Source organism: Triticum dicoccoides, chromosome 7A (genome assembly GCF_002162155.2).
Source record: "Triticum dicoccoides isolate Atlit2015 ecotype Zavitan chromosome 7A, WEW_v2.0, whole genome shotgun sequence".
NCBI classification, from domain to species: domain Eukaryota; kingdom Viridiplantae; phylum Streptophyta; class Magnoliopsida; order Poales; family Poaceae; genus Triticum; species Triticum dicoccoides.
The window spans coordinates 163,962,824-163,976,292 of NC_041392.1; the positions used below are offsets into that span (position 1 = coordinate 163,962,824).

The 13,469-nt window shown below is 45.6% G+C and overlaps 1 protein-coding gene and 1 long non-coding RNA gene across 2 annotated transcripts; one reads left to right on the forward strand and one right to left on the reverse strand.

The window, feature by feature from the left end:
• Positions 1-1,309: 1,309 nt before the first annotated feature.
• LOC119328748 lies at positions 1,310-3,034 on the reverse strand. The gene is made up of 4 exons (XR_005159133.1): positions 2,917-3,034; positions 2,141-2,181; positions 1,802-1,898; positions 1,310-1,676 (listed from the first exon to the last, which is right to left on the reverse strand). It is a non-coding gene; the product is annotated as an uncharacterized LOC119328748 (long non-coding RNA).
• Positions 3,035-9,961: 6,927 nt separating this feature from the next.
• LOC119330447 (phosphoacetylglucosamine mutase-like) lies at positions 9,962-12,794 on the forward strand. Its single transcript, XM_037603554.1, has 8 exons — positions 9,962-10,412; positions 10,639-10,758; positions 10,840-10,982; positions 11,066-11,317; positions 11,404-11,810; positions 11,920-12,095; positions 12,197-12,293; positions 12,390-12,794. The coding sequence occupies exons 1-8, from the start codon at positions 10,077-10,079 to the stop codon at positions 12,536-12,538; spliced, it is 1,680 nt and encodes a 559-aa protein (XP_037459451.1). The 5' UTR covers positions 9,962-10,076; the 3' UTR covers positions 12,539-12,794.
• Positions 12,795-13,469: the final 675 nt, after the last annotated feature.

The following is a 13,469-nucleotide window of genomic DNA, read 5'->3' on the forward strand; positions in this document are numbered from 1 at the left end:
ACAAGGGAAACTTACAAACACGGCGCGCTCCAGCTCATGCGTTGCCTCGACCTCAGCCTGAGCGAAGGTCCGGATCCGGTCCGCCCGCCCTCGCAGGCGCCGGGTCACGGCAGCCATCGCCGCCTCCTCCTGGGTCGGAGGCCCGAAGAAGACCTCGCCGGTCCTGCTCCGCATCGGCCGCGACTCGGTGATCCGGCGACCCCCGGGCATGAGCACCTGGGCGTGCTCCCCTGAGGCCAACGCCCCCTCCGACGCCCTCTCTGGCACTGACGGCGACTCGATGGGCCGAGTGGCTCGCGGCGCCATGATAACCCACAAGTATAGGGGATTGCAACAGTTTTCGAGGGTAGAGGTAGAGTATTCAACCCAAATCTATTGATTCGACACAAGGGGAGCCAAAGAATATTCTCAAGTATTAGCAGTTGAGTTGTCAATTCAACCACACCCGGAAAACTTAATATCTGCAGCAAAGTATTTAGTAGTAAAGTAATATGATAGTAGTGGTAACGGTAGCAAAGGTAACAGTAGCAGTTTTGTAGTGATTGTAACAGTGGCAACGGAAAAGTAACTAAGCAAAGATCAATATGTGAAAAGCTCGTAGGCAATGGATCAATGATGGATAATTATATCGGATGCGATTCCTCATGCAACAGTTATAACATAGGGTGTCACAGAACTAGCTCCAGTTCATCAATGTAATGTAGGCATGTTTTCCGTATATAGTCATACGTGCTTATGGAAAAGAATTTGCATGACATCTTTTGTCCTACCCTCCCGTGGCAGTGGGGTCCTATTGGAAACTAAGGGATATTCAGGCCTCCTTTTAATAGAGTATCGGGCCAAACCATTAACACTTAGTGAATACATGAACTCCTCAAACTACGGTCATCACCAGTAAGTATCCCGATTATTGTCACTTCGGGGTTAACGTATCATAACACATAATAGGTGACTATAGCACCACTAGGAAAAACGCTACTAGTAGCGTTGGTTTTTTGCATACTAGTAGCGCGGGTTCCCGCGCTACTACTACGGTGCTACAGCTAAATATTACCAGTAGCGCACTTTTTACCCCGCGCTACTACTAACATTTTAGTAGTAGCGCGGTGCCACCCACGTTACCACTATTCTGCACCTACGCTACTATTATCCTAAGTAGTAGTAGCACACCATCCCCCTCCCCCCCACACACACGCTACTATTATCCTAAGTAGTAGTAGCACACCATTCCCCCCATGCTACAGCTAAGTAATTATAAATTAAAAAAAATAAAAGTCAGATGATGTGTTCATGGATGGAAATCAAGACATGTCCAGTGCAAAATAAACTAAGATCACAGAACCATCTTAGCACTTGCAGCGTTCATGGACGCAACATTGAACATCTCAACTCGAAGAGTTCACGAGATCCCATTTAACATCAGACGCAAACAACCAGACCACTTGTCTAGATGTATCTACCAAGATTCGGAGTTCAACCACCGGTGGACCCGAACCCTCCCTCCCGCCGGACGGTGGCGTCGAGGTCCTCCACCTCGGCGACCTCCGGTGTCACAATTCACAATCATCTGGATGGTCATCTGCACGATGTAGTCTTCGGGCTTCATGGCGAAGTCCGTCTCCGAGTGGTTGAAGAGCACGACACCACCGGGCTGTGCTAGTCTGCGTCGATCACCCCTGCGCCCACGTCGGAGAAGTAAAAACTTATTAGTTCGCGTCCTCTTTCAAACCCAGTAGGGTATTTTCTTTCTTTCTAGCACATGCACATGAATCAATGGTAACAACCAGAGGCTGAACCATACTTGTTGCACGAGATGTGAAGAAGGTCGGGTCCCCTTCTTGTTGAATCCAAGGAAGACACTCTCCCCCGAGACATGGAGAAGGCCAGCTCCCCGCCTTCTGCAAATAGCTCAGGTGCATGAAGTTGTAAGGAATCTGAATACAATGAACTCATTGTAATGTATAATAACAAGAAAAAAACATGAATCCTAAAAAAGGATCGTTCTATGAGCTAGGTTGACAGTTTTGAGACACATGAAAGGATAAAGTTGGTAACTGTCTTCATTAAGAAGAACAATGGGCCAAGATTTCTCAAATGACATTTGTTTCACCAATGATGATTAGTAGTAGCATCAACATACCCTCTGATCCTTGCATAATTCATATTAACCATGGAGAAAGCCTGCAAATTGAGCGACAAAATAATCTAGCCTCAGTACACTCATAAGAATGAAATTATATATGCAGGTTTTCGAGCATACCAGGTAAGGAATCATTCATAACAGGAACCCAACACTCGACAGAAACAATTTCAGGTTTCATATATCAGTAATTATGCATAAGAGCTGCAAGCGAGGGAAAATTAGTCTACTTCTTTAAAACTAAAATCAGCATCCTTATATTGTATGCATAGTACAGTACTAATTTCCATGTGATGCATAGCATAATACTAATGTTCAAACTAATAGCACAGTACTTGATAAATAGGATTCTTCCTTCAGTAATATCTAACGAATGGGTGTGATCTACCTTATATCCTGGTAGTAACTAATGCATCATATGTTAAGATAACAAAAACTGAAATATTACATCCCAAAAGACTGGATGGTTATACCCTATCTCCATATCAGAAGAATAAGCATCACAATGTTGATCAAGCTTGCTTATGGTACTGTGTGGATAAACATATATGTACCCATCCCTAAGTTTACAAAGAAGAGTATATCTGTAACCATATAAGAGTATAAAACTGCTATGGTACTACATACTGATGTGTTGCACAATTAGACATATGCATTGGACATCTTACTTCAATCTACTCTGCATCCAAAATGTGATTAAACTGAACTCAAAATGGTTCCTCGTCGGCACAATGGTCAATAAATAAGAAGCATCAGAGTCGAGAATGGATGCTTACATGTTGAGACAGTGGCGTCCTTCTCTTTGATCTTCTGGAGGATGATATCACCAAGCGATCGTTTGGAGGAGGTTTCCTTGGACATGAATGCAGTGAGGGCCTTTTCGTCCTCCTCGTCGATCTCTGTCTAACCAAAATCACCATTTCGAGTCAGCAACAGCCAAAATAACGCAGTCCAATTTTACCGTGAAGACTGGCGAAGCAAGGAAAGAGCACGCACCACGCTGGCATCGTACTCGCTCAGTGTGTCGAAGCCGTTGAACTCATCGACGTCCTCGTTGTCATCCTCGCCATCGACAGCAGGGACGGGGAAGGACAAGGACGACGTGGACGGGGCTGCGGCGGTGGCGGCTGGTGTGGCAGTGGCAGCCGGAAACAGGGATCTCAAAACTAAGGTGAAAGAAAAACAAATGCACACTCTCTAGAAAAATCTAAGCAGTTGTAAAAATTAAACTAATTAATGTCAGAACAAGAATGTGTCCTTTTTCACTAAATACACTACAGTTCCGGAAAAGAAAACTTTTCACCCTCTCTAGAAAAGCTAAGCAGTGAAGATTAGGGCTTGATACTTGGTTTTATTATTCCACTTGGCCAATATAATTTCACCAGTAACAAAACTGCACAGGAGACCAGAAGGAATTAAAACTTAAGCATCTCCAGAGTGTAAGCCCATTTCCTAGTGCACAAAACATCAAACAGATTGCGGGCGTTACTCTGAATCTCTTGTTCTAAATTGAACTAAACTCTGAATCTCTTCTTCAATTTGCACAAAATTATATATTTCCCTTAAGGCAGCTTGTTTCTTATGAGCAGGGAAATATTTAGTAGATAAGTAATAAATCATATCCTGGGGACTACGCACACAACCAGGATCAAGAGAATTAAACCATCTTTTAGCATCACCCTTTAATGAGAACATAAATAACTTAAGGATAAAGTAACAGCGAGTTTTCTCATCATTAGTGAACAGGGTGGCTATATCATTTAATTTAGTAAGATGTGCCACAACAGTTTCAGATTCATAGCCATAGAAAGGATCAGATTCAACCGTAGTAATTAACTCAGGATCGACAGAGAAATCATAATCCTTATCGGGAATACATATAGGCGAAGTAGCAAAAGCAGGGTCATATTTCATTCTAGCATTCAAAGTCTTTTCTTTAAGCTTAGCTAATAATTTCTTAAGATCATATCTATCATTGCAAACTAAAAAGTCTCTAGCAGTTTCTTCATCCATAACATAACCCTCAGGCACAATAGGCAATTCATATCTAGGGGGAGAATCTTCATCATCACTTTCATCAATATGATCAGTTTCAATAATTTCATTCTCTCTAACACTAGCAAGTTGTTCATCAAGAAATTCACCTAATGGCACAGTGTTATCAAGCATAGAAGTAGTTTCATCATAAGTATCATGCAAAGCAGAAGTGGCATCATCAATAACATGCGACCTATCAGAATCAATAGCATGTGTAGGTGTCGCAAGTTTACTCAAAATAGATGGTGAATCAAGTGCAGAGCTAGATGGCAGTTCCTTACCTCCCCTCGTAGTTGAGGGAAAAACCTTGGTTCTTTTATCTTTCAAGTTCTTCATAGTGATCAACAGATATAAATCCCAAGTGACTCAAAGAATAGAGCTATGCTCCCCGGCAACGGCACCAGAAAATAGTCTTGATGACCCACAAGTATAGGGGATCGCAAAAATTTTCGAGGGTAGAGTATTCAACCCAAATTTATTGATTCGACACAAGGGGAGCCAAATAATATTCTCAAGTATTAGCAGCTGAGTTGCCAATTCAACCACACCCGGAAAACTTAATATCTGCATCAAAGTATTTAATAGCAAAGTAATATGATAGTAGCGGTAACTGTAGCAAAGGTAACAGTAGCAGTTTTGTAGTGATTGTAACAGTGGCAACGAAAAAGTAACTAAGTAAAGATCAATATGTGAAAAGCTCGTAGGAAATGGATCAATGATGGATAATTATGTCAGATGCGATTTCTCATGCAACAGTTATAACATAGGGTGTCACATAACTAGCTCCAGTTCATCAATGTAATGTAGGCATGTATTCCGAATATAGTCATACGTGCTTATGGAAAAAAACTTGCATGACATCTTTTGTCCTACCCTCCCGTGGCAGCGGGGTCTTATTGGAAACTAAGGGATATTAAGGCCTCCTTTTAATAGAGTACCGGACCAAAACATTAACACTTAGTGAATACATGAACTCCTCAAACTATGGTCATCACCGGTAAGTATCCCGATTATTGTCACTTGGGGGTTAACGGATCATAACACATAATAGGTGACTATAGACTTGCAAGATAGGATCAAGAACTCACATATATTCATGGAAACATAATAGGTTCAGATATGAAATCATGGCAATCGGGCCCTAGTGACAAGCATTAAGCATATCAAAGTCATAGCAACATCAATCTCAGAACATAATGGATACTAGGGATCAAACCCTAACAAAACTAACTCGATTACATGATAAATCTCATCCAACCAATCACCATCCAGCAAGCCTACGATGAAATTAGTCATGCACGGCGGTGAGCATCATGAAATTGGTGATGGAGGAAGGTTGATGATGACGATGGCAACGGATTCCCCTCTCCGAAACCCCGAATAGACTCCAGATCAGCCCTCTCGAGAGAGATTAGGGCTTGACGGCGGCTCTGTATCATAAAACGCGATGAATCCTTCTCTCTGATTTTTTCTCCCCGAAAGTGGATATATAGAGTTGGAGTTGAGGTCAGTGGAGCACCAGGGGGCCCACGAGGCAGGGGGCGCGCCCCCACCCTCGTGGACAGGGTGTGGGCCCCCTGGCCTTGATTCTTTCACCAGTATTTTTTATATATTTCAAAAATATTCTCTGTTGATTTTCAGGTCATTCCGAGAACTTTTATTTCTGCACAAAAATAACACCATGGCAATTCTGCTGAAAACAGCGTCAGTCCGGATTAGTTCCATTCAAATCATGCAAGTTAGAGTTGAAAACAAGGGCAAAAGTGTTTGGAAAAGTAGATACGACGGAGACGTATCACTCCACCCCCGGCGACACCTCGCTCGTCGGCGTCCGAACCGCCCCCGCCGGCACCGTCCGCGCCGCCTCCCCCAAGACGGCGTCACCGCCGCCTCCGTCGGCCCCCGCCCGCTAGACCATGTCGGTCTGCAGCGGGGAGTCGTCCTCAACGACACAGAACTAGCTCCAATTCATCAATGTAATGTAGGCATGTATTCCGAATATAGTCATACATGCTTATGGAAAAGAACTTGCATGACATCTTTTGTCCTGCCCTCCCGTGGCAGCGAGGTCCTAATGGAAACTAAGGGATATTAAGGCCTCCTTTTAATAGAGTACTGGACCAAAGCATTAACACATAGTGAATACATGAACTCCTCAAACTACGGTCATCACCGGGAGTGGTCCCGATTATTGTCACTTCGGGGTTGCCGGATCATAACACATAGTAGGTGACTATAGACTTGCAAGATAGGATCAAGAACACTCATATATTGATGAAAACATAATAGGTTCAGATCTAAAATCATGGCACTCGGGCCCTAGTGACAAGCATTAAGCATAGCAAAGTCATAGCAACATCAATCTGAGAACATAGTGGATACTAGGGATCAAACCCTAACAAAACTAACTCAATTACATGATAGATCTCATCCAACCCATCACCGTCCAGCAAGCCTACGATGGAATTACTCACGCACGGCGGTGAGCATCATGAAATCGGTGATGGAGGATGGTTGATGATGACGATGGCGACGGATTCCCCTCTCCGGAGCCCCGAACGGACTCCAGATCAGCCCCCCAAGAGGTTTTAGCGCTTGACAGCGGCTCCGTATCATAAAACGCGATGAATCCTTCTCCTTAATTTTTTTTCTCCCCGAAAGCAAATATATAGAGTTGGAGTTGAGGTCGGAGGAGCTCCAGGGGGCCCACGAGGTAGGGGGCGCACCCAGGGCGGCAGGCGCACCCCCCACCCTCGTGGCTAGGGTGTGGGGCCCCTGGCCTTGATCTTCTGCCAATATTTTTCATTATTTCAAAAAGACGCTCCATGGAGTTTCAGGTCATTCCGAGAACTTTTGTTTTTGCACATAAATAACACCATGGCAATTCTGCTGAAAACAGCGTCAGTCCGGGTTAGTTTCATTCAAATCATGCAAGTTAGAGTCCAAAACAAGGCCAAAATTGTTTGGAAAAGTAGATACGACGGAGACGTATCAGCGGCGGTCGCAAGAAGCAGAGGAAGCAAGATGAAGGCAGGGGCACGAGTGAGAATGATTTCCGCCGCCCCCTCCTCGCCCCAATTTATAGGCCACAATTTAAAACGCGGGGGAGTGGGATCGTTTGCGCTCGCCTTTCCCACTTCCCTGCAATAACTGCGCACGTATGTGCGTAATAACTGCCTCAAGAATGGCAACCGACTTGCGGACGCCGCAATAAGTCCGCGCGCGTGGGCCGAGGGCGCGCGGCCGCGGGCCCCCTGCGCGTCACACCGTCCCGTCATGCGAGTGGCCTGTCAGGTCCCTCCGGCTCCCGGACGCCATGTGGAGCCCGCGCGAAGCCCAAAAGATTGCCTCAAAGATTCGGTGGACTCCTCGATTTTCCGCCGCTACCGGGATGCATCGATTCGGCTTCCGGAAGCCAGCACATAGTGGGTGTTGCCGGACCCGGCGGCCTCAAAATTTGCCTCCTTCAAAGAGGGAAACTGCAAAGTCCCTCCCATCTGAAGACGGCGGACCTTCACATCTTCGGGGAATACTGTCGGGGGGATGAACCTCGGGCAGGCAACGGAACCCGGATCCTTTTCAAAAACAACAGGGCCAACATCGCCCCTCAAGACGGCTCGCGCTTGGCCGGGTCGCTCGACCCGGCCTAATCCTCAAGACTTCTCCAACAAGCCTGCTCCCCCCATGGCGTGTTCTCCAACCCAGACAAGGGTCAGCGGCCGTCCCATCCCAGTCGTACGATGGGACAAGTCCCCACCAACTAATGACCGAAGCCACAGTACCCCGCCCATGCCTCTGGTCAGCCGGACGAGGCAACAGTGGCCCCCACCTACCCGCTGACCAGGGTCGGCGTGGCAACAGTGCACCCATCGTCATCCATGACGCGAACAAGCAGCGACCTGACGGAGCGCCACTATAGCTGACTCAACACGGCCACTCCCTGACGATCGACAAGACGACCAACAGCGCCCCTGTACCCGGCGGGTCCCATGCCCGGGGAACCCGACGATGCCCGGTACCCGGCGGGTCCCAGCACCGGGTTCCTGGATACTGACGACCCGGCCCTACCACCTTGTAACATTACCATTGTACCCCTGGGGGTTGACCTATAAAACCCCCCAGGAGCCCTCATGCATACGGGCGGATCATCTCCTTTCACTTGCACACACACCTAGCTAGCAATACCCGAGGAGAGGGAGCTGCCTAAGCCTTGGCCAGCATTCCTCCTTCCTCCATACAGCTCCAGGAGTGACCCTGTACTGTTACATATTAACCACACTCGGCAGGACTAGGGGTGTTATCTCTCCGGAGAGCCCCGAACCTGCGTATGTCTTGCGTCCCACGCTCGCTCATGCCGACCTCGCCTCTAGAGCCCACCAGTGCCCTCAAGCCTCCTCCTCTCTTTAGCCATCCCTTGGCATCTGCCATGCGTCCACCACGACAGTACTTTTGTTGTTTTGTTGAAGAAAACAATTATGCACGATTTTTTTTGACAAAGAAGCAAGAACGGAGAGAAGAGAAAAAAGAAAGAAAAAACCTTCACTTTTCATCATTGCTACAAAAGAGCTCAAGAATGAGGAGAAGTGGAAGAATCGACAAGTTTTTTATGCTACGAAGAAGAAAAGTTTGGTTGTCGATCATAAGGTGGTGGTGGCGAGGAGAGAAGGCGCCCCACTCCTCACTAGGCGACCAAATAATATCGGCCGGATGGAACTACAAAAGTAAATGATATGAAGGCCGAAGACAATGATCTTAAAGAAGGATTTGACGTCATTGTCATTGTGAGGAAAGAGTATGCCGAAAAAAATGTTGAAGTTAAAAGAAATGGAGGAGAGGGGGAAGCCGAGCGGCTGAGGGCAGCGACCAACGAGAGAAAGATTGAACTAGAGGAGAGAAAGGTGGCGGCCGAAGAGCTCAAGATGATGGAGGAGAAGGCACTCAAGTTTATGTTCACTAGTTAATGCGCACGTGCAACACACGTTAATATTTAGGCAATATATTAATTGCACACGGTTATTATGTATGCTATTATTTGTGTTAATTCTGTGATTAGTGCAATATTTGGTATGATATTTTTTTGCGGGGGATTATTTGGTATGATATTAATTACACGTTAAACACATTTAGCACTCGTCATTGGAACAATCTAGGTCGTTGGATTGACTTAGTTCGATGGCCGAGATCAATTGGATCTGCCCCTTTAAGTCTTTTTATATTGGTATAGATATAGATGGACACAAATGACCTCCTCGACCCCAAAGCAAAGGCGTATGTCGAGTTTTGTCATGATGAAACGATCATGAAGAAGCAAATGCATGAAAAACATGATGAGAGAAGGAATAAGAGGTGCCATGGATGAAATGGAAGGAGTAACGAAAGGTGCCAATGGGCGGTGAAATGAGAGGAGGAATGAAAGGTGCCATGAGCGGTGGAATGGGCGGCTACATAAACATGATGGGAGATGCCATCAATGGTGTCTTCGATGACAACATGAGAGATGGCTTTGATGGCAACATTCGCAATGGGATGGCTTCGGTTGTACGAGAGATGGGTTCGGTGACAACACAGCGGGGGTGGCTTCGGGGCCAACACGAGTGTTATCGGAGGGCCAACACGAGTGTTATCGGAGGTGCTTCCATTCTTCGGGGGCAGCACAGCCATGTTCGAATTGAGAAGCACGCGCGTGGCTACCACTACCAGGTAGGCCCTACCTGCCCCGGCTCATCTAGTCGTTCGTGGTCCGGACGATCCCTTCGCACCGCGATCTGAAGCGAACATCTCCTCTTCGGGTCAACTTCGACTCTGACCTTCCCAGGCTCCAGTCCAACCCAGCCAGCCAGGCTCGTTCCCCCCATCGCGCCCCTGCTTCCCACCGCCGTCCAGATCCGCCCCTGCCGCCATGGCCGACCCAGGAGGCTCGCAGCGCGCGGCGCTGCTCGCCGTGGCGTCCCTCTTCCCCGTGCCCGCCGGCGCGACCTTCTCCTACGGGACGGCGGGGTTCCGCGCCGACGGGAGCACCATGGCCCCCGCGGTGTGCCGCGCCGGGATCGTCGCGGCGCTGCGCTCGCTGAAGCTGGGCGGCGCCGCCGTCGGGCTGGTCATCACGGCCTCGCACAACCCCGTCGCCGACAACGGCGTCAAGATCGTGGACGCCGACGGCGGCATGATGTCGCAGGCCTGGGAGCCCTTCTCCGACGCCCTCGCCAATGCCCCCACCCCCGACGCGCTCCTGCAGGTAGGCGAAAAGATCAATTCAGCTAAATTGTTTCTCTTGGGTTGGTTTGGTAATGCCTCAGTTAGTTGGATGCAAAAATTGTCTAGTGATGCTAATTGTTGTACTCTACGTATGATGCTCGAAAGCCATACCCGGATAGGATGCCTCGGTTTTATCGTTGAATTGATAGTGTTAGTTCCTACCAACCTTCTATTCTCAGTTTGTCTTGGTCTTTGTTCATATGCAGCTGGTGCTTCAGTTTGCGAAGGATGAAGGGATTACACTTGGTGGAGGTCACTCGGCGCAAGTGCTGTTGGCAAGAGACACGAGGCCTACTGGAGAGTACCTCCTCCACGTTGCAGTCAAAGTATATCATTAACACCCTCTGTTTTAGTACTGTTGGCTGAGTCGATCTGATTACTTATCTGAAACACTTTTGTGAATGAAGGGTATAAGCACAATAGTAGGCTCAGTTGCACTTGACATAGGGATCCTGACAACTCCGCAGCTACACTGGATGGTTCGGAACAAAAACAGAGGCTTGAAAGCCTCTGAAGCGGATTATTTTACACAAATCGCCGAGTCATTCAGGTCGTTTGTCATTCCTGCACGTGTAATCAGTCCCGGAGAACACTGCATTATTTGCTGAACAATTGCATTGATTGGCACAACAGGCATTTATTGGAATTAACCCCTGATGATAAAGGCATCGATGACCTAAATGAGAAACTAATTGTGGATGGCGCAAACGGTATTGGTGGGTTGAAGTTGGAACAAATAAAGTCAAATCTGGCCAGATTAGACATTCTTGTGAGAAATTCAGGAAAAGAAGGAGAAGGAATACTTAATGAGAGGTGTGGTGCTGACTTTGTTCAAAAGGAGAAGGTTCTTCCTCTTGGTTTTGGCCCTAATGATGTTGGTGTCAGGTGAGTATTGGTTATACTGCTTAAATTTGCTGTTATATGTTCACATTTGATGGATACTTATGTGAACATTCTAATATAACATTCAGGTGTGCAAGTTTCGATGGTGATGCAGATAGACTTGTGTATTTTCATGTTACATCGCCTAGCAAGACTAGTGTTGATCTTGTCGATGGCGATAAGATATTATCACTATTTGTCCTCTTTATTAGAGAACAGTTGGATATTATCAATGGAGAAGACAATAAAGGATTATTGCCTACAAGGTTTGGTGTAGTTCAAACTGCTTATGCCAATGGAGCATCAACAGAATTTCTTAAAAATCTTGGTCTTGAAGTTGTCTTCACTTCAACAGGAGTGAAATATCTCCACAAGAAAGCTCTAGAATATGATATTGGTGTCTACTTTGAGGCCAATGGACACGGGACAGTGCTATTCAATGATGAGTTTGTCTCACGGCTTGAGTCTTTGACTGCTAGGCTTTCTGAAGCTGCAGGTGAGCTATTCATGGCTTGTGCAAAAGCTTATTGTTTCTTTTCTTTTTAGCTCTTGTGCTGTTTTTCCTTTATTGATCTAAATGTCCTTCCCCACAACTCTTTCCTCAGGTTCTCCACAGCACCAAGCTGCCTCGAGATTGGTAGCAGCAAGTCAATTAATTAATCAAGCAGTGGGTGATGCTATAAGTGGAATGCTTTTGGTGGAGGCTGTTTTACAGCATAAGAGATGGTCATTCCAGAATTGGTGTGACCTATACACTGATCTACCAAGTAAACAACTTAAGGCAAGCTGTTACTTCTATAATTATATAATGCACTATTCCTCTTAACTTATTGGTCAAGCTTCTTACTACTATTTTGTTTCCATAATGTGACAATTGTTCAGGTTAAAGTGAAAGATCGAACTTCTATTGTTACAACCGATGCAGAACGAAAAGTTTGCCAACCATCTGGCTTGCAAGAATTGATAGATAAGGAAGTCGGTGAGTAATATCTTAATTGTGTGATATTGTTGTTACATCTAAAATCTGAACATTGATGAATGAAAATGTACTAAAAACTTATGTATTTTATTGCAGTTAATTACTCTCATGGGCGATGCTTTGTGCGGCCATCTGGAACTGAGGATGTGGTAAGAGTATACGCAGAGGCATCTACCATGGAAGCAGCGGAAAGCCTTGCAAAATCTGTAGCACAGCATGTTGAGCGCATTCTCGGGTTTTGCTAGTTGGGTTCTTTTATCTTTCATCTTTTCTGAAACGTGTAATTTTCAACTTTAGCTGATTCCCCTACGTTTTGAAGAATGTAGACATATATTTTGTTTCTGTGCAAAATTGCTGATTTTTTTTTGTACAAGTGTATGTAGAGGCATTCCTTCAAGGTCGATGGTTTGTTGCCCGCTGAAACTCGCGTCCCCATTTCTAAAACACATGGATCATGGAATTGAAGATTCTTAAGCAAGTGGACTGAACTGATTCTTGTTATCTTGTGATTGATGTGTTTCAGAAAGTTTGAAATGAATGTATTGGAGAAAATTCAACTGAAAGGTACTCTCTCTGTATTGGAGAGTACTCAAGTAGGGGAAAAGGCAGTTTATAGAGTAGGGCGTTTTGGTGACCGAGCTCCATGGAGCCCTTTATTTTTGAAAAATTCAAAATCCAAACTTTTTGACTTTAAAAAATTCTGAAAATAAATATGCAACTATACACGGATGAAATGTATGTGTGTGTAAAAATTCAAGATGAAATACTTCGAAATGCGACCTATAGAAAAAAGACAAATTTCTGGACTTTGAGGATGAATAGTAACATGTGTTAAAAAGCCTCAGATTTGTCTTTTTTGCACAGCCTTCATTTCAACGTATTTCGTCCTAAAATTTTACACACATGTGTGTTATGCCTCCATGTATGTCTGTAATTTTTTTCAGATTTTTTTGAATTGTAGAAATATGAATTTTCATGAATTTTGTGTTTTTCAAAAACCGGCCTCCATGGAGGCCGAGCTCCAAAAGGCATTTTCGCAGTTTATAATGCTTTAAAAAATCCCTTCCTTGGCTGAAAAAATGCTTTTGGGCATATCCAACGCAGGCCTTCAGAAACTTCAGTGCATAGTGAACGGCTAAAGCGTGCGAAGCATGTCAAGAGCGGTCGGAGTAGATC

Excerpts from the sequence above, each read along its gene's own strand:
- LOC119330447 (XM_037603554.1), top strand. The coding sequence starts at position 10,077 with ATGGCCGACCCAGGAGGCTCGCAGCGCGCGGCGCTGCTCGCCGTGGCG. Across the intron at positions 10,759-10,839 it reads TCCTCCACGTTGCAGTCAAA|GGTATAAGCACAATAGTAGG; the intron begins GTATATCATTAA and ends TTGTGAATGAAG. Across the intron at positions 11,318-11,403 it reads CCTAATGATGTTGGTGTCAG|GTGTGCAAGTTTCGATGGTG; the intron begins GTGAGTATTGGT and ends TATAACATTCAG.